The sequence below is a fragment of the Engystomops pustulosus genome, chromosome 5, assembly GCF_040894005.1.
Source record: "Engystomops pustulosus chromosome 5, aEngPut4.maternal, whole genome shotgun sequence".
Taxonomy (NCBI): Eukaryota; Metazoa; Chordata; class Amphibia; order Anura; family Leptodactylidae; genus Engystomops; species Engystomops pustulosus.
The window spans coordinates 198691298-198713322 of NC_092415.1; the positions used below are offsets into that span (position 1 = coordinate 198691298).

At 43.9% G+C, this 22025-nt stretch overlaps 1 protein-coding gene across 1 annotated transcript in view; it reads left to right on the top strand.

Annotated features, from left to right (window-relative positions):
* VPS50 (VPS50 subunit of EARP/GARPII complex) overlaps window positions 1–22025 on the top strand; it is a 136287-nt gene that overhangs the window by 65221 nt on the left and 49041 nt on the right. Inside the window, exons 11-13 of the mRNA XM_072154323.1 lie at window positions 4795–4893; window positions 6757–6897; window positions 15554–15686. Of these exons, the coding sequence (XP_072010424.1) occupies window positions 4795–4893; window positions 6757–6897; window positions 15554–15686 (373 nt within the window). The remainder of the gene's footprint in view (window positions 1–4794; window positions 4894–6756; window positions 6898–15553; window positions 15687–22025) is intronic.

Sequence of the window (22025 nt, forward strand, 5' to 3'; positions counted from 1 at the left end):
GAGCAGTGGTCTTGCAACACTCCAGGAACCCAAACCAAAGTACTTTTGTGCCAATTTCTCATGATTAAAAAGAGGGGGTGTTAGGAACAAAGGTGGATTTAAGGTTTGGAGGATTGTTAGTTTTGGGTTTTAAATTGTACTGACAAATTTCCTTTAAGTACCAAGCATCCAGCAAAGAATAGTCAAAGACAGCCTGGGACAGTCAGGCAGAGGTCAGTACATGTATACAGTATAAGGCTACATTCACATTGACAAGTAGCACAGCGCCGTATTCCAGAGAAAGATAGGACATGTATCTTTCTCCCGGCAACGGAACGGTATGGTGCCACACGTGTGCTGCACCATACCGCTCCCGTACAGGGCCGTGCGCCCATTGCAGTGTATGGGGGACGCATATACGCCATATATACGTTCGCCATATATACGTCCCCCATACGTTCATGTGAATGTAGCCTAATAGTGTTCTTTTATGGGGGTAGTGAAAATCCTTACATTAAATGTGCCGTGATTGTTTGGGTCTGATCCAAATGCACCTATCCCCCTCTCTCTGCCTGCTGCAATCTCACGTAGTTCAAGGGTGGAAGTGCTCCTTAACAGTATAACGGGCTGGAAGCTACAGCACAGCGGAGCACTGGTAACACCCCCAAGAGCCCTTTAGGCTCATTTACATAATGATAAAAGTAGATTTTAGAAGGAAGGAGGCCATGGATAATAAATATAAGAAGATACCACGGTCCTGGTGCCTGGATCTATGAGTAATGTCCCTGGTTTATCAGGAGGAATTTTGATGGTAGATTCTGTGATCATTGGCTGCAGTGGACAACTGTGTAATGCTTAGTTTCCCCATTGGTGGCGCTACAGGGAAATTGAGTATGTGCCTTAAAGTTCTCTCACAGATTACCCCCAAGTGACCACCTTGTCATGTTAGCGTCAAAGAATGACAAAAAATAAATCAAAAATAAAGGCCTTCGCCCCCATCCATAGGCTGATTATTTAGGAAAATCACTTTTTGTCTTTATTTCGTAATTAGCTTGAAAATTACACTTGGAGAAATAAGATTTCCAGCGAGGCAGACACATCCCATCTGTCAACAAAGATAAATATTTGCTTCCCACACATCACCAGTCAAATCCTTATCAAGCGGCAAATTGTAATCTTATGGAGAAAACCTTGTCTGCTTTAAAAAAAAACGAATTTTAAGATTATCGTTGAGGAAGTTGGAAGGAATAAATGTATTTTGCTTTGGAAGTAATGTGAGATTATGGAGGAAAAGGAGGAAATATTGTTAGGGTCTGGGATGGAGCAGTAGGCCTCGTTTATGGCCTTGTTGACAACTGCAACCAATCAGAGCTCAGCTTCCAGTGACTGCACTGTTCTGAGACAATGTTAGCAGCATTCTGATTGGTTGCTATGAGCATCAAGGACAAATTTGAGTATTTAAGTCACCGCTACCTTAAAAACAAAACCTGATTAGACATTAGGAAGTAATAGTCATGTGTCCTGTAACCTGCTGTCTGACACTTGCTTTATTCACTTCGCAATTGGGTCTTTCCTAAAATGGTGGCTAAATTCTTGAGGGGAGCTTTCTGTAAGTCAGAAACATGCCCCTTCGACTGCCCTGAAGTGGGACAGGGAAGAATGTGTCAAAAGGAAACATATCTGAATTCCCTAAAAAGAGATGGATGAGGGCCTAATTTTTAGGCAGTGTGTGGAACATGGCCGCCATCTTTGAAAGCTATCATGTAACAGATCACAGAAGATCAGATTGCCGCAATCAGATCTGTAATATCTCTTGCGGTTCAAAAATTTTAACCACAGACATTCTGGATAGATTCTCATGCGGGTTCATAACGACTGGAACCAGCGCCCTTAGCTCCGGAGACAACACGACACATAGCTGTGCGTCACAGGGAACGTTCCTGGTTGTTGTTTCAACTTACTGTGTTGGGTCAGAAGCGATTTTGGGGCACATTTACTTACTGGGTCACCGGAGTTCACCGAAAGTGCATTGTCCGTCTATAATGTACCTCGCGGCAATTCACTAAGATTGTGCGCCCGATATCCTGCATGTGTCGCTTCCCCGCTCAGGTCCGCCGGAGTTCACCATCTTTTTAGTGGTGCATCTCAGTGCTAGGGCGTGCGACACAATTTGAAAGTAAAATCCTGCACTCAGTCCGAATCAGTTAGACTGTCCAACGGCGCGCCCCCTAATTTGTGTCGCATGGAAGCAGCGCATGCGCCACAATCCCAGCGCACGCGCCACAATCCCAGCGCACACACTTCTTTAATACCTGTGCAAGCCGTTTAAGCCCTGAAAACGGTACTCAGTCTGACAAAAGTGCGCACTCTGCCCTTAGTAAATGAGCCCCATTGTTTGCAGCAATCAATTTCTTAGACAAATCTGGTTTTTGATCTACTACTTCCCATTGGAAAAACTTGATCCAATATGACGGCTTTCAAGATGGCGTCCGTGATCTCTTTAGAGCAAACTCACAACACTCTGGTTGTTTTCTGCCATAAAGCGAGTCGCTATCGCAGCATTTACCACTTCAGTAGTAGTGTGCGCACACCATTAATGCAATGTATGATCTCCTCAAGTTTAGGCTTCAGGGAGCATATCCCTCGGCACGATAGAAATAGCATATCTCCATCCGCATGCGTCTCATTATACAGTCATTCTCTATCCTAGGTGGGGGGGGGGATTCTTATCTAATCCCAGTCTGTTACCCAGGGATTACTTTAAATATTCCGTCTCTTCTGTCTTGACGGCTGCAATTCCCTTTAACTGGCTGTACTGTATAATACAGATAATCGTATTCCCGGCTCAAAGAAATTGAAAAATCCACATCCTGCAGCACTGCCGGTAAAAAAACCATTCCGACGTGTCACTCTCGGAGCCGGCTGCTTGCGTTGGAGATTGAATATGTTTCCTCTCACTTAGTCCTCGTTTCGTGCCAGGCTTGTCAAATTTTGCAGCTTGGATGTGTAAAGAGGAAGATGTTACGAAGACGGCCATGTTTTGGTCATAATACTCAACATGATATATTGGGGATTAGTGTGGGATTAACAACTGGGACCCACCACTTATCACTAAGGCATGGCCCTCTGTTCCCTTTTAGTTAAAGGGAACCTGTCACCACATTTTGCACAAATACAGTTCCTATTGAGCCCTATTAACTAACTGACACAATTCTTTCAGGTAAATTGTTTCTTTCACATCCCCACATAAAATCAGAGTTATAAACCTGGTATCTACGGATCTATAGAGAGTGTATCAGGGGCGTGGTCTAATGTCATGTGACCAGGGTGACGTCATCGCAGGTCCTTTAGCCTCTTAACATAAGCAAATTGTACCCCATGCATATATCTGACCACATAAAACAATCACAGCATGTCTGCAAGGACTTCTACGCCTCTGCATGCAGACTGCTGTGATTCCATGTGATATGATGTGCTGTGATTTAATGAGATATATACTTGGTGTACAGTTTGGTAATGTTAGGAGGTTAAAGGACCTGCAATGATGTCACCCTGGTCACATGAAATTACTGCTGAATGTAGAGAAATCATGGGGTGGAGCTGCTGGATTCGGTTACTAGGGCTCTGTGGGAACCTGCCACTAGCTGTATTTGTGAAAAATGTGGTGACAGGTTCCCTTGAAGAGGCAATTGATAGTAAAGTACTGTAAGACTGGAGCACTTCAGTTGCCGCAATCCATGGTGTTCCCAGTGGTCTGAGCCTCATGGATCCTTTACGTAAATGGACTGATTTTCCCTTAAAAAAAATTCTTTAACCGTTTATCTCTGTACACCTGTTTTCCACGTTAATGGGTAGGCTGTTTTTTAATTATTTTTTTCTTCAGTTCCTCTTACAAGCTATACTTTTTATTTTCGCTCACAATAGTTTTATGGGGTCTTGTTTTCTCCAGGACTAAATGTAGTTTTTAATAGCACAATTTAGGGTTTCATAATTCCTACTAATACCTTTTTATTACCCTTTTCTGTGCAGTTTGCTTTAAAGATAAAGCAAAGTGTTTTCTGCACTTATTGTGGAATCAAAATAATATCAAGATGTTATTTTCTGGTTAATACACACACAGCTATATCAAATATATATACATTTGCATAATTAAATCCTTTTGGGGAAAAAAAAACAGTTTTGCATCATCTCCTTCCAAGTGCCATAACTTTTAACATTTTTTTTTCGTCCCTGTGGCTGTGGGGGGCTTGTTTTTTTTTCATAAAGACCTGTTGTTTTTATTTGTAAACTTGGGATTCATAAAGTTTTTTAACATTTTTTTTCAGTTGTGTTAAATTTTTTTTTTTTTTTGTGTGATGGATTATTACTAGACGTCAATTTGGGCATCTCTATCTCAATTTGGGCATCTCTATTACTCTATTACAACGTTTCGCCCTCTGAAGGCATTATGAAGCCTTCATAGAGAGGGGGCAAAACGTTGCTTTTTTTTATTATGGTGGAATAACGAAATACTTTTTTAAGTAATGCTGCTTCTCTACTATGTTTTTCTTGTGAACTTTTGATGCGTCTGGATCAGCCACTTTTGAAGACTTGCAGCCGTGATTGACCTACACAAGTGCTGCTCCAATTTTCTCGCTTTTTTCCCCACATCTATTACATTTTATGTTTTTACAAGTTTCTTTTCATACGGGATAAATACTGTTATAGTGTTTTTTAGTCTGGGTTGGTACAGGGTTGTAGATACAAAATGTTTGTACTATTACTTTATTTTATTTAAAGGTACATTTATCCGTACAATTTTTTTCTTCCATGTAGGAACAATTGGATGTGGCGCTCTGTAAGATCTGCAAGAACTTTGATGTTGCTCATTACACCAAGGTGCAGCAGGCGTATAGACTCCTGGGAAAAACACAGGTAAGGGGGCAACTTGCTACCACTGCCAGTCATCTATTAACCAAACCCCAGGGTCCACGGATCCATGAGGGGCATGTGTGAGCGCTGGATATATCCTCTTCATACATCAGTAGGATTATCCTGCAGGGCTGTTTATATTTATGCAGATGATTTTATCCAATACAGAAGTGAAACAATAAATGTATGCGGCTGCCTGTGGCTTCTGTACGGTTATCACAAGTAAACGGAACATAAAAGGGCACCTCACGGGCAGCGCCTGCGGGCACCAATCCAGAGCACTGCGAGAATCAAGTGCATAAATAGGCACAATGCTGTGACTAAGATTATCCTTATTTCTATCTATCTATCTATCTATCTATCTATCTCGTATCTATCTCATATCTATCTATCTCGTATCTATCTATCTATCTATCTATCTCGTATCTATCTATCTATCTATCTCATATCTATCTATCTTCTATCTATCTATCTCCTATCTATCTATCTATCTCCTATCTATCTATCTATCTATCTATCTCATATCTATCTATCTCGTATCTATCTATCTATCTATCTCCTATCTATCTATCTATCTATCTCATATCTATCTATCTATCTATCTATCTCATATCTATCTCGTATCTATCTCATATCTATCTATCTCGTATCTATCTATCTATCTATCTATCTATCTATCTATCTATCTATCTATCTATCTATCTATCTCATATCTATCTATCTCGTATCTATCTATCTATCTATCTCATATCTATCTATCTCATATCTATCTATCTATCTATCTATCTCATATCTATCTCGTATCTCATTTCTATCTATGGATGTGGCTGTGGCTGTAGGTGTTGGTAAGCCAAAATTCTCTCTCCTCAATTTCCCTAACTCTGACTCCAACCCCACAGAAATGGTCACCGACTCAAACTACACAATGCCACTGACCTGCTTTCCTGGTCCCTCTAGCAGCGCTGTGATAAATGCGGACATTCCTTCCTAGTGCCGTATTTCTCTGATCTGTAGAGGAAGAGCTTCACTACTGAGCATGTACATAAAGTGCAGCTACATACATCTCAACTGAAAACCTGGGGTGCACAACCCGCCTCTGACGGGCCACTAGTTGCAGCCGGCACCCTGCTGATACTCACAATCCAATGTGTTTGCTGGGGTCTCCTGTATTGTTAATGTGCTCTGGGGTTAGTCTTTTAGTTATTTGTCTACTCTGGGTGTCTCTACATTATTATCGTTGTCTGCTCTGGGGTCTCCACAATAATTGTTTTCTCTGAGTGCAGTATTTACAATATGGGGGTTATTTATTGCTGTGATGTGGAATTTATAATTTGTGGGGTGGCATTTTGTGCTGTACTGTGGTTGTTGGAGCGTCTTGTTACTGCTGTGACCCCTTAAAGTTGAGGAATATGACCCTTAAACCAATAAATGCTGCTCACCAGGAATACAATTTCATATTTTTTTTATTTATATTGTTTATCTGTGGAATCTGAGTTGGTCCATTTTATCACGACTCTGACTCCACAGCTCTGGATGTATCATGAAAATAGTTTGTTACTATTCACATTTTACAACTTTCATTCTGGCTATTACAGCAGTCACAGTAATCTGACACTTCCCTTCTTCTATCGTTAGCTTGCTTGCTTTGCTGTTTAGACTGGGGCAGAAAAGTAATTTCATCATCATTTGATGATCTAAAATTCCCAAACACATATTAACATTGTGTAGGGCACCCTCTAAGCTTTTAGGACTAACCTTTTCTGGTTCCCAAATACATTGACAATTCACACATATAAGTAATTGTTTTTGTATACATCTTTTAAATAAACTTATCATTCACTTCAATGTTTCCACTTGACCTTTTAGACAGCGATGGACCAGCTGCACATGCACTTCACTCAGGCGATCCACAACACCGTGTTCCAGGTGGTCCTCGGATACGTAGAACTGTGCGCCGGAAATTCAGACACAAAGTTTCAGAAACTGCCTTATAAGGACCTCTGTACGGTGAGTGACTGGGGTTGGTGGAGGACTGTCTTCTCTTGCTGGTACTTTTGCGCTCGCTGGGGCTCTTGCACTCGCTGGGGCTCTTGCGCTCGCTGGGGCTCTTGCGCTCGCTGGGGCTCTTGCGCTCGCTGGGGCTCTTGCGCTCGCTGGGGCTCTTGCGCTCGCTGGGGCTCTTGCGCTCGCTGGGGCTCTTGCGCTCGCTGGGGCTCTTGCGCTCGCTGGGGCTCTTGCGCTCGCTGGGGCTCTTGCGCTCGCTGGGGCTCTTGCGCTCGCTGGGGCTCTTGCGCTCGCTGGTGCTCTTGCGCTCGCTGGTGCTCTTGCGCTCGCTGGTGCTCTTGCGCACGCTGGTGCTCTTGCGCACGCTGGTGCTCTTGCGCACGCTGGTGCTCTTGCGCTCGCTGGTGCTCTTGCGCACGCTGGTGCTCTTGCGCACGCTGGTGCTCTTGCGCATGCTGGTGCTCTTGCGCTTGCTGGTGCTCTTGCGCTTGCTGGTGCTCTTGCGCTCACTGGTGCTCTTGCGCTTGCTGGTTCTCTTGCGCTCACTGGCTCTCTTGCTGGTTCTCTTGCTCTCGCTTGCTCTCTTGCTGGTTCTTTTGCGCTTGTTGGCTCTCTTGCTGGTTCACTTGTTCTTGCTGTCTCTCTTGCGGGTTCTTTTGTGCTTGCTGTCTTTCTTGCGGGTTCTCTTGTGTTTGCTGTCTCTCTTGCTGGTTCTCTTGCGCTCACTGGCTCTCTTGCTGGATCTCTTGCTGTCTCTTGCTGGTTCTCTTGCACTTGCTGTCTCTCTTGCGGGTTCTCTTGCGCTTGCTGTCTCTCTTGCTGTCTCTCTTGCGCTTGCTGCCTCTTGCTGTCTCTCTTGCGCTTGCTGTCTCTTGCTGGTTCTCTTGCGCTTGCTGTCTCTCTTGCTGGTTCTCTTGCGCTTGCTGTCTCTCTTGCTGGTTCTCTTGCGCTTGCTGTCTCTCTTGCTGGTTCTCTTGCGCTCGCTGGGGCTCTTGCGCTCGCTGGTTCTCTTGCGCTCGCTGGGGCTCTTGCGCTCGCTGGGGCTCTTGCGCTCGCTGGGGCTCTTGCGCTCGCTGGGGCTCTTGCGCTCGCTGGGGCTCTTGCGCTCGCTGGTGCTCTTGCGCTCGCTGGGGCTCTTGCGCTCGCTGGTGCTCTTGCGCACCCTGGTGCTCTTGCGCTCGATGGTGCTCTTGCGCACGCTGGTGCTCTTGCGCTCGCTGGTGCTCTTGCGCTTGCTGGTGCTCTTGCGCTTGCTGGTGCTCTTGCGCACGCTGGTGCTCTTGCGCTTGCTGGTGCTCTTGCGCTTGCTGGTGCTCTTGCGCTCACTGGTGCTCTTGCGCTTGCTGGTTTTCTTGCGCTCACTGGTGCTCTTGCTGGTTCTCTTGCTCTCGCTTGCTCTCTTGCTGGTTCTTTTGCGCTTGTTGGCTCTCTTGCTGGTTCACTTGTTCTTGCTGTCTCTCTTGCGGGTTCTTTTGTGCTTGCTGTCTTTCTTGCGGGTTCTCTTGTGTTTGCTGTCTCTCTTGCTGGTTCTCTTGCGCTCACTGGCTCTCTTGCTGGATCTCTTGCTGTCTCTCTTGCTGGTTCTCTTGCACTTGCTTTCTCTCTTGCTGGTTCTCTTGCGCTTGCTGTCTCTCTTGCGGGTTCTCTTGCGCTTGCTGTCTCTCTTGCGGGTTCTCTTGCGCTTGCTGTCTCTCTTGCGCTTGCTGTCTCTTGCTGGTTCTCTTGCGCTTGCTGTCTCTCTTGCTGGTTCTCTTGCGCTTGCTGTCTCTCTTGCTGGTTCTCTTGCGCTTGCTGTCTCTCTTGCTCGTTCTCTTGCGCTTGCTGTCTCTCTTGCTGGTTCTCTTGCGCTTGCTGTCTCTCTTGTGCTTGCTGTCTCTTGCTGGTTCTCTTGCACTTGCTGTCTCTCTTGCGGGTTCTCTTGCGCTTGCTGTCTCTCTTGCTGTCTCTCTTGCGCTTGCTGCCTCTTGCTGTCTCTCTTGCGCTTGCTGTCTCTTGCTGGTTCTCTTGCGCTTGCTGTCTCTCTTGCTGGTTCTCTTGCGCTTGCTGTCTCTCTTGCTGGTTCTCTTGCGCTTGCTGTCTCTCTTGCTGGTTCTCTTGCGCTTGCTGTCTCTCTTGCTGGTTCTCTTGCGCTTGCTGTCTCTCTTGCTGGTTCTCTTGCGCTTGCTGTCTCTCTTGCTGGTTCTCTTGCGCTTGCTGTCTCTCTTGCTGATTCTCTTGCGCTTGCTGTCTCTCTTGCTGGTTCTCTTGCGCTTGCTGTCTCTCTTGCTGGTTCTCTTGCGCTTGCTGTCTCTCTTGTGCTTGCTGTCTCTTGCTGGTTCTCTTGCACTTGCTGTCTCTCTTGCGCTTGCTGTCTCTTGCTGTCTCTCTTGCGCTTTCTGTCTCTCTTGCGCTTGCTGTCTCTTGCTGGTTCTCTTGCGCTTGCTGTCTCTCTTGCGCTTGCTGTCTCTTGCTGTCTCTCTTGCGCTTGCTGTCTCTTGCTGGTTCTCTTGCGCTTTCTGTCTCTCTTGCGCTTGCTGTCTCTTGCTGTCTCTCTTGCGCTTGCTGTCTCTCTTGCTGGTTCTCTTGCGCTTGCTGTCTCTCTTGCGCTTGCTGTCTCTTGCTGGTTCTCTTGCGCTTGCTGTCTCTTGCTCGTTCTCTTGCGCTTGCTGTCTCTCTTGCGCTTGCTGTCTCTCTTGCTGGTTCTCTTGTGCTTGCAGTCTCTCTTGCTGTCTCTCTTGCTGTCTTTCTTGCTGGATCTCTTGCTGGATCTCTTGCTGTCTCTCTTGCTGGATCTCTTGCTGTCTCTCTTGCTGGTTCTCTTGCTGGTTCTCTTGCTGGTTCTCTTGCTGGATCTCTTGCTGTCTCTCTTGCTGGATCTCTTGCTGTCTCTCTCTCTAGTTCTCTTGCACTCGCTGGCTCTCTCCCTCTCTTCTGCTCACTCTCTCCATTATGATAAACATTCAGGTCTCCCGCTTCCTCCGGTGTAGAATGTGACTTGTATATATTGCAGTCTCCTATACTCTACACATCCACCTGTCACTACGGAAGATAATGGAACCCTATGCTCTACAGTTCTGACTTTATTATCCACCACATGCCGGGAGAACACAGGAGACTTCTTTCTCCTTCCCGAGTCTCAGGATAATAACCCGTCACATCCTTGTCTTCTTCTGTCTCTGCCTCCTTAATATTCATTGGGGCTCCTGCATTATCTCCTCTGCATTTACATTTGAGTCATTTGTCTTCGGACGTCCGCTCACTTGTGAGACCCGGGGCACCTTGAAGGTTTCATTAGTAAATGAGCGTTTGCTACTGGATACTTCTGTGTCATTGTGTTGGTATGATGGGATGGGGGTGGCGCGGCGCTTAGTGCCCACGAGCGACTTATTAGTCATGAAAACTTTCCTCTGCTTCATGTGTCATAAATTTCATTGCCACTGAATACATTTTGAAGGACTGGAATATTTGCTCCGTTGTCGCCTGTGAGCTTGGATTTATTTATCTCTCTGCTGTCACGTTGCGCTTTCTCTCTCTCTGTAGAATATAAAGAGGCGAAGGTCCTGATGTTCAGCTCCGCAGAGATGATGTGCAGGGGGTTTAGCGCTATATGAATAGATACAGAAGTGCTGAACAGTGTGACCAAATCTCTGCTGCTCCTCATTATACAGCTCAGCGCTGCACCTTCTAGATCAATGATCAATAATTCCCTTCCTCCCCTCCCTCAGTGTCATTGGCAGTGACTCCTCCTCCTCGGTCTCACTGGTGAGTGTCGTCTCCCCTTCGGACTCTGTGGTCAGTGTCACCTCCCCCTGGGACTCGTTGGTCAGTGTCGCCTCCCCTTGGGGCTCTGTGGTCACTGTTGCCTCCCCCTGGGACTCTGTGGTCACTGTCGCCTCCCCCTGGGACTCTGTGGTCACTGTCACCTCCCCCTGGGACTCGTTGGTCAGTGTCGCCTCCCCCTGGGACTCTGTGGTCACTGTCGCCTCCCCCTGGGACTCTGTGGTCACTGTCGCCTCCCCCTGGGACTCTGTAGTCACTGTCGCCTCCCCCTGGGACTCTGTAGTCACTGTCGCCTCCCCCTGGGACTCTGTGGTCACTGTCGCCTCCCCCTGGGACTCTCTGTTCACTGTCGCCTCCCCCTCGGATTCTGTGGTCACTGTCGCCTCCCCCTCGGACTCTGTGGTCACTGTCGCCTCCCCCTCGGACCTTCTAGATTAATGATCAACAATTCCCTTCCTCCCCTCCCTCAGTGTCATTGGCAGTGACTCCTCCTCCTCGGTCTCACTGGTGAGTGTCGTCTCCCCTTCGGACTCTGTGGTCAGTGTCACCTCCCCCTGGGACTCGTTGGTCACTGTCGCCTCCCCCTCGGACTCTGTGGTCACTGTCGCCTCCCTCTCGGACTCTGTGGTCACTGTCGCCTCCCCCTCGGACTCTGTGGTCACTGTCGCCTCCCCCTCGGACTCTGTGGTCACTGTCGCCTCCCGCTCGGACTCTGTGGTCACTGTCGCCTCCCGCTCGGACTCTGTGGTCACTGTCGCCTCCCGCTCGGACTCTGTGGTCACTGTCGCCTCCCGCTCGGACTCTGTGGTCACTGTCGCCTCCCGCTCGGACTCTGTGGTCACTGTCGCCTCCCGCTCGGACTCTGTGGTCACTGTCGCCTCCCGCTCGGACTCTGTGGTCACTGTCGCCTCCCGCTCGGACTCTGTGGTCACTGTCGCCTCCCGCTCGGACTCTGTGGTCACTGTCGCCTCCCGCTCGGACTCTGTGGTCACTGTCGCCTCCCGCTCGGACTCTGTGGTCACTGTCGCCTCCCGCTCGGACTCTGTGGTCACTGTCGCCTCCCGCTCGGACTCTGTGGTCACTGTCGCCTCCCGCTCGGACTCTGTGGTCACTGTCGCCTCCCGCTCGGACTCTGTGGTCACTGTCGCCTCCCGCTCGGACTCTGTGGTCACTGTCGCCTCCCGCTCGGACTCTGTGGTCACTGTCGCCTCCCGCTCGGACTCTGTGGTCACTGTCGCCTCCCGCTCGGACTCTGTGGTCACTGTCGCCTCCCGCTCGGACTCTGTGGTCACTGTCGCCTCCCGCTCGGACTCTGTGGTCACTGTCGCCTCCCCCTCGGACTCTGTGGCCACTGTCGCCTCCCCCTCGGACTCTGTGGTCACTGTCGCCTCCCCCTCGGAATCTGTGGTCACTGTCGCCTCCCGCTCGGACTCTGTGGTCACTGTCGCCTCCCCCTCGGACTCTGTGGCCACTGTCGCCTCCCCCTCGGACTCTGTGGCCACTGTCGCCTCCCCCTCGGACTCTGTGGTCACTGTCGCCTCCCCCTCGGAATCTGTGGTCACTGTCGCCTCCCCCTTGGTGGTCATTGATCGCTCTGTTGCAGGACGCCCTCTTTTCCGTTGCACCTTTCCCCCATGGCCGCATGGTTGCCTTCCTCTTGGTCACCAGTTATAACAGATTTGCATTCCCCAGTGTCGCTTTCTGGTCTCTCCTCATAATATTGGCCAGAACAGTGTCGCCTCCTCCTTTTTTATGTTGGTCAGCACAGTGTTGCCTTCTCCTTGGTCACACTGGTCAATATAACTTTCCACTTGGTTGCACCGATCACACTGGTCATTGTCGCCTCCCCCTTTGTCATGTCACTCAGGACAATGTTGCCTCCCCCTTGGTTGCACCAATCACACTGGTCAGTGTTTCCTTGCTCATCAGCCGCAACCGTCCGTGTTGCTTCCATTGCTCTCATTCCGGCAATCACCAGTGCCCCCTCCCCATGCAGCACGCCTGTCAGTGCCCCCTCCCCATGCAGCACGCCTGTCAGTGCCCCCTCCCCATGCAGCACGCCTGTCAGTGCCCCCTCCCCATGCAGCACGCCTGTCAGTGCCCCCTCCCCATGCAGCACGCCTGTCAGTGCCCCCTCCCCATGCAGCACGCCTGTCAGTGCCCCCTCCCCATCCAGCACGCCTGTCAGTGCCCCCTCCCCATCCAGCACGCCTGTCAGTGCCCCCTCCCCATCCAGCACGCCTGTCAGTGCCCCCTCCCCATCCAGCACGCCTGTCAGTGCCCCCTCCCCATCCAGCACGCCTGTCAGTGCCCCCTCCCCATCCAGCACGCCTGTCAGTGCCCCCTCCCCATCCAGCACGCCTGTCAGTGCCCCCTCCCCATCCAGCACGCCTGTCAGTGCCCCCTCCCCATCCAGCACGCCTGTCAGTGCCCCCTCCCCATCCAGCACGCCTGTCAGTGCCCCCTCCCCATCCAGCACGCCTGTCAGTGCCCCCTCCCCATCCAGCCCGCCTGTCCCTCCGACGCACTCATCCATGTTGTACCCCACATGATTTTGCTGTCTTTCCTCTCCAACTTACTCCTGCCCTTCATTATATTATTTGCACAACTTTAGTCGGACACAGACAGCAGAAAGCCGGAATGGGCCCTGGCTATCCTGAGGATCGGTCTTCGATGTTGTTTTCCTTATCTTGTCGGCCCCCTCTATAAGATGCCATAGAATACGACACATTATAGGACGGCTTCTCCTACACGGGGCTTAGATTTGTTATATATTCATGTATTCACTAGACCTGCACGGTTTAATTGCCGTATATTGATGTTTTTAGGGTGTACAGCCTCTATATTGCTTTTAGTATATTGTTTGCGTCGCTCCCTGAATTGCTGAACATGTACATTTGGTTATTTGCTGGGAGGATGATTAATAAAACATTTTCATGGTATATATCATTTAAATGTTAATATTTCTTATTATCAGAGGCCAAAAATAGACAGAAATTTTTTTTTTTCTGACCTTGAATTCCACCCTGGAGCGTAAGGTCGAGGATGACGAATAAACACCTCTGTCCTGTCACCTTTTAGATTATGAGAAGTTTGATTTTTAAATATGAAAATTAACATTTTTTAAGTGACTCACTCCCTTGTTATTTCTGATGTAACCACAATTCCACAATTAAAGGGCACCTACCCCCTAAACCGGGTCACACGTATAATATACAGTCTTGTAGCTGAAGTGTCCTGAATCATAAGAGGAGGACACAAGTTCAAAGCAATCTTCATTGATATCTATATGCAAATGAGCATTTAGGTGCACAATGGGCATGGCCATAAGGTCTGGTGCACCCTTTTGTGCACAACTTCACAGCAGGAGCAGGGTATCGGCTATTAAATTTGAAAGGGCGCTATGAAACTGAGCAAGGAAGGGTGCACTGGGCTTCCTGACCACGTCCATGGTGCACCGAAATGCTCATTTACATATAATTAATAATGAGGATTCATTTGCATTCTGGCCACAGATTTTCTCCTAGACAGAAGAAGTGAGTCTCACAGGCTTGGATTTAGTGAGTTTGTGGGGTCACAATGACAGACAGGCTTAGAATTAGTGAGTGGGTAGGGCACAATGACTCACAGGCTTAGACTGAGTGAGTAGGAGACATCACAATGACTCACAGGCTTAGGGAATGGGTAGGGCATAATGACTCACAGGCTTATACTTAGTGAGTTGTTGGGGTCACAATGACTCACAGGCTTAGGCTTAGTGAGTGGGTATGTTCACAATGACTCACAGGTTTAGACTTAGTGGGTGGGGCACAATAACTCACAGGCTTAGACTTAGTGAGTGTGTAGGGCACAATAACTCACAGGCTTAGACTTAGTGAGTGGGTGAAGTCACAATGACTCACAGGCTTAGACTTAGTGAGTGGGTGAAGTCACAATGACTCACAGGCTTAGATTTAGTGAGTGGGTGAAGTCACAATGACTCACAGGCTTAGACTTAGTGAGTGGGTGAAGTCACAATAACTCACAGGCTTAGACTTAGTGAATGGGTGGGGCACAATGACTCACAGGCTTAGACTTAGTGAATGGGTGGGGCACAATGACTCACAGGCTTAGACTTAGTGAATGGGTGGGGCACAATGACTCACAGGCTTAGACTTAGTGTATGGGTGGAGTCACAGGCTTTTTCTATTAAACCTGGCAGGGGTTTTGTACATCCCCTTAGTGTCTCCTTCAATGTCCTGCTGCCATCAGATCACAGATTTGACAAATCCACTTTAATTATGTGTAAAAGAAACCTAGTAGGAACCCAGATTTGAAATCTGAACCCTGTTGGGTTGTGTGCAGGATATGGACTTTTATAATGTGACAAATGGTTGCATTTTTAAAGCTCACATAAAAATGGCATTTTTTATGAGGAAGTCTGATAGTTCAGGTCAGTCAATTCTAGAGAACTTGTGCAGCAGGAGAGCAGACCCGCAGAAGGAAATTCAATTATATTCGGCGATTTTTAATTAAAATCCTAAATGGTGTTTTCCATGTATCCTAAAAAATGCCTCAGGGGGCGGGGGTGTATGAAAAAAAGGGACTTTTCCTAATCTACCTCCCTGGTCATGTGTACTCCATGCCGGCCAATCAGTGGCCTCAGCCATCTCCGGTTGCATCACTTGCTCTACATCACCTTGGACTATTGCAACCCCTGATTGGCCAAAGTAGAGCCCATGACCCCTGACACTTCTTGTCAGGCTGGTAGTGCAAGGGAACAGGTGACTGCTGGGAGGTGGATATATAAGTAAACAAATATAAGTAAAATACTATATACTGGGCTTTGTCTCTAACCCGTCATCGGTCCAGTAGGATGATCCTATTGGTGAATAATATGTTGCGCTTTGTATCTTTTCAGCATATAACATCGGACAGCTACATTCCATGTCTGACCGACCTCTGCAAAGCACTATGGGAAGTCATGCGGAGCTACTTCCGTACAATGGAGTGGCATGAAAAATTTGATCATGAGGAACCACAAGCAGCGTCTGGTGAGGGGAAAATGTTTTATCTATCATCTATGTATATAGTATCTATCCTATCTATCTATCTATCTATCTCCTATCTATCTCCTATCTATCTATCTCCTATCTATCTATCTATCTATCTATCTCATATCTATCTATCTATCTATCTATCTCCTATCTATCTATCTATCTATCTATCTATCTCCTATCTATCTATCTATCTATCTATCTATCTATCTATCTATCTATCTATCTATCTCCTATCTATCTATCTCCTATCTATCTATCTCCTATCTATCTATCTATCTCCTATCTATCTATCTATCTATCTATCTCCTATCTATCTCCTATCTATCTATCTATCTCCTATCTATCTCCTATCTATCTATCTATCTATCTATCTATCTATCTCATATCTATCTATCTATCTATCTATCTATCTATCTATCTATCTCCTATCTATCTATCTATCTCCTATCTATCTATCTCCTATCTATCTCCTATCTATCTCCTATCTATCTATCTCCTATCTATCTCCTATCTATCTATCTATCTATCTATCTATCTATCTCCTATCTATCTATCTCCTATCTATCTATCTATCTATCTATCTATCTATCTATCTCCTATCTATCTATCTATCTATCTATCTATCTATCTATCTCCTATCTATCTATCTCCTATCTATCTATCTATCTCCTATCTATCTCCTATCTATCTATCTCCTATCTATCTCCTATCTATCTATCTATCTATCTATCTCCTATCTATCTATCTCCTATCTATCTATCTATCTATCTATCTATCTCATATCTATCTCATATCTATCTATCTATCTATCTATCTATCTATCTATCTATCTCCTATCTATCTATCTATCTATCTATCTATCTCCTATCTATCTATCTATCTATCTATCTATCTATCTATCTATCTATCTCCTATCTATCTATCTATCTATCTATCTATCTATCTATCTCATATCTATCTCCTATCTATCTATCTATCTATCTATCTATCTCCTATCTATCTATCTATCTATCTATCTATCTATCTATCTATCTATCTCCTATCTATCTATCTCCTATCTATCTATCTATCTCCTATCTATCTCCTATCTATCTATCTCCTATCTATCTCCTATCTATCTATCTATCTATCTATCTCCTATCTATCTATCTCCTATCTATCTATCTATCTATCTATCTATCTCATATCTATCTCATATCTATCTATCTATCTATCTATCTATCTATCTATCTATCTATCTATCTCCTATCTATCTATCTATCTATCTATCTATCTATCTCCTATCTATCTATCTATCTATCTATCTATCTATCTATCTATCTATCTCCTATCTATCTATCTATCTATCTATCTCATATCTATCTCCTATCTATCTATCTATCTATCTATCTATCTCCTATCTATCTATCTATCTATCTATCTCATATCTATCTATCTCCTATCTATCTATCTCCTATCTATCTATCTCCTATCTATCTATCTATCTATCTATCTCCTATCTATCTCCTATCTATCTATCTATCTATCTATCTCCTATCTATCTCCTATCTATCTATCTATCTATCTATCTCCTATCTATCTCCTATCTATCTCCTATCTATCTATCTCCTATCTATCTCCTATCTATCTATCTCCTATCTATCTATCTATCTATCTATCTCCTATCTATCTATCTCCTATCTATCTATCTCCTATCTATCTATCTATCTATCTATCTATCTATCTATCTATCTCCTATCTATCTATCTCCTATCTATCTATCTCCTATCTATCTATCTCCTATCTATCTATCTCCTATCTATCTATCTCCTATCTATCTCCTATCTATCTATCTATCTATCTATCTATCTCCTATCTATCTATCTCCTATCTATCTATCTATCTATCTATCTCATATCTATCTATCTATCTATCTATCTATCTATCTATCTCCTATCTATCTATCTATCTATCTATCTATCTATCTCCTATCTATCTATCTATCTATCTATCTCCTATCTATCTATCTCCTATCTATCTATCTCCTATCTATCTATCTCCTATCTATCTATCTATCTCCTATCTATCTATCTATCTATCTATCTATCTCATATCTATCTATCTATCTATCTCCTATCTATCTATCTATCTCCTATCTATCTATCTATCTATCTATCTATCTATCTATCTATCTATCTCCTATCTATCTATCTATCTATCTCCTATCTATCTATCTCCTATCTATCTATCTATCTATCTCCTATCTATCTATCTCCTATCTATCTATCTATCTATCTATCTATCTATCTATCTATCTATCTCCTATCTATCTCCTATCTATCTATCTCCTATCTATCTATCTCCTATCTATCTATCTCCTATCTATCTATCTATCTATCTATCTATCTATCTCCTATCTATCTATCTATCTATCTATCTATCTCCTATCTATCTATCTCCTATCTATCTATCTCCTATCTATCTATCTATCTATCTCCTATCTATCTATCTATCTATCTATCTCCTATCTATCTCCTATCTATCTCCTATCTATCTATCTCCTATCTATCTATCTCCTATCTATCTATCTATCTATCTATCTATCTATCTATCTATCTATCTCCTATCTATCTATCTCCTATCTATCTATCTATCTCCTATCTATCTATCTCCTATCTATCTATCTCCTATCTATCTATCTCCTATCTATCTATCTATCTATCTATCTATCTCCTATCTATCTATCTCCTATCTATCTATCTCCTATCTATCTATCTCCTATCTATCTATCTCCTATCTATCTATCTCCTATCTATCTATCTCCTATCTATCTATCTATCTATCATCTATCTATCTATCTATCTCCTATTTATCTATCTCCTATCTATCTATCTCCTATCTATCTATCTCCTATCTATCTATCTCCTATCTATCTATCTATCTATCTATCTATCTATCTCCTATCTATCTATCTCCTATCTATCTATCTCCTATCTATCTATCTCCTATCTATCTATCTATCTATCTATCTATCTATCTATCTATCTCCTATCTATCTATCTATCTATCTATCTATCTATCTATCTATCTATCTATCTATCTCCTATCTATCTATCTCCTATCTATCTATCTCCTATCTATCTATCTCCTATCTATCTATCTATCTATCTATCTATCTATCTATCTCATATCTATCTATCTCCTATCTATCTATCTCCTATCTATCTATCTCCTATCTATCTATCTCCTATCTATCTATCTCCTATCTATCTAGCTCCTATCTATCTATCTCCTATCTATCTATCTCCTATCTATCTATCTCCTATCTATCTATCTCCTATCTATCTATCTATCTATCTCCTATTTATCTATCTCCTATCTATCTCCTATCTATCTATCTCCTATCTATCTATCTCCTATCTATCTATCTATCTATCTATCTATCTATCTATCTCCTATCTATCTATCTCCTATCTATCTATCTCCTATCTATCTATCTCCTATCTATCTATCTATCTATCTATCTATCTATCTATCTATCTATCTCCTATCTATCTATCTATCTATCTATCTATCTATCTATCTATCTCCTATCTATCTATCTCCTATCTATCTATCTCCTATCTATCTATCTCCTATCTATCTATCTCATATCTATCTATCTATCTATCTATCTATCTATCTATCTATCTATCTAAGTATTGGAAAGTCCAGAGCAGCACAGCAACTAGGTCAGGTGCAAAGTCCTTGGCACTCTGGCTGAAGCGTCCTAAGTATATAATTCCACAAATAGGCAGCACTCCTGGTTAGTGTTCAAAAGCAGTGGGGTATCTTTATTCCATGTGCAACGTTTCAGCTCACACAGAGCCTTTATCATGCTTGATAAAGGCTCTGTGTGAGCTGAAACGTTGCACATGGAATAAAGATACCCCACTGCTTTTGAACACTAACCAGGAGTGCTGCCTATTTGTGGAATTATCTATCTATCTATCTCCTATCTATCTATCTCCTATCTATCTATCTCCTATCTATCTATCTCATATCTATCTCATATCTATCTATCTATCTATCTATCTATCTATCTATCTCATATCTATCTATCTATCTCATATCTATCTATCTATCTATCTATCTATCTATCTATCTATCTATCTATCTATCTATCTATCATCTATCTATCTATCTCATATTTATCTATCTATCTCATATTCATCTATCTATCTATCTATCTATCTATCTATCTATCTATCTATCTCCTATCTATCTATCTCATATCTATCTATCTATCTATCTATCTCATATCTATCTATCTATCTCATATCTATCTATCTATCTCATATCTATCTATCTATCTATCTATCTCATATCTATCTATCTATCTCATATCTATCTATCTATCTCATATCTATCTATCTATCTATCTATCTATCTATCATCTATCTATCTATCTCATATTTATCTATCTATCTATCTATCTATCTATCTATCTCATATCTATCTATCTCATATCTATCTATCTATCTATCTATCTATCTATCTATCTCATATCTATCTATCTATCTCATATCTATCTATCTCATATCTATCTATCTATCTATCTATCTATCTATCTATCTATCTATCTATCTATCTATCATCTATCTATCTATCTCATATTTATCTATCTATCTCATATTCATCTATCTATCTCATATCTATCTATCTATCTATCTATCTATCTATCTATCTATCTATCTATCTATCTCCTATCTATCTATCTCATATCTATCTATCTATCTATCTATCATCTATCTATCTCATATTTATCTATCTATCTCATATTTATCTATCTATCTCATATCTATCTATCTATCTATCTATCTATCTATCTATCTATCTCCTATCTATCTATCTCATATCTATCTATCTATCTATCTATCTATCTATCTATCTCCTATCTATCTCTCATATCTATCTCATATCTATCTATCTATCTATCTATCTATCTATCTATCTATCTATCTATCTATCTATCTCATATCTATCTATCTATCTCATATCTATCTATCTATCTCATATCTATCTATCTATCTCATATCTATCTATCTATCTATCTATCTCCTATCTATCTCTCATATCTATCTCATATCTATCTCATATCTATCTATCTATCTATCTATCTCATATCTATCTATCTATCTCATATCTATCTATCTATCTATCTATCTATCTATCTCATATCTATCTCATATCTATCTATCTCATATCTATCTATCTATCTATCTATCTATCATCTATCTATCTATCTATCTATCTATCTATCTATCTATCTATCTATCTCATATCTTCTATCATTTGATTTATCTTTGTACAGTGCTTATATTTGTATATTTGTATATCTTGCATGTCCTGCTAGTTGTGTATTCTCAGGGTGGCTGGGGGTAGGTACCGGGTGCTCTGCTCTCCTCCGTTCAGGTTGTTACGAGGTGTTTTAGAAGATGAAGAATGTTTTTATTTTATATAGAGATTGATTTTCCGCTTCTGGCTCCGGCAGCCGGCACTAAGTATAATGACATCTCCTCAAGCTGCAGATTAGTCTTTTATGGTGTCGGATACAAGAGGCTGCGGGTTTTATGGGATGAGCTGGTAGTGATAAAACGCTGTGCGCCGCTTCCAGATTTATTACATGGAGGACATGGTCTCCTCTCCTTGGGATAGGACATCACCACGAGTATCAGTAGCCGCATACGGAGCCAGAAGTATTACATTTGTATCATTGAGCCTCGTGGCTCGATAGGTAAGTGCACGGGAATGACCACCCTTGGCCCAGCTTTGTGTCCGGCGGCCATTGAGGCAGACGGAGTCTATGGTCTTCATGTTTGGCCGTCCTGTTCCGCCCTTATTTGGTCTTTTGGCCCAGTCACCATAGGGCACCACACGTGGGCCCCGTAGGCATCTCAGGAGACCTGCGCTCAGAGCGGATTATCATTAACATCTTCCTGTTCAGGGCTCCCGAGGACGTGGCTGAGCCGTCTGAAGAACCTGTACTTTCTGTACATCCTCATTGACTTGCAGATGGCACCTCGGAGTTTATTCACCGTGCGATGGAGACGAGAGGTCACGGGCTCCGCTCTCCTCACATTACCATCTTGTTTTTCGGAGAATGTTAATTAGGACGGGTCGGAGGAGATAGCGGCAGAAGTTAAAGATGATTAATTCGGTAGGAACTTCATCCCGGACACTACTTTACAAGGAAGTTTGGTCGTAATTCCAAACTTCCGAAGTGCAGAGAAGATTTTGACAATTCTATCCAAAGGGTCAGATCCAGTGGAGATCCATCTACTGTGACCTACTGAGATCCTGGACTGATTTTTA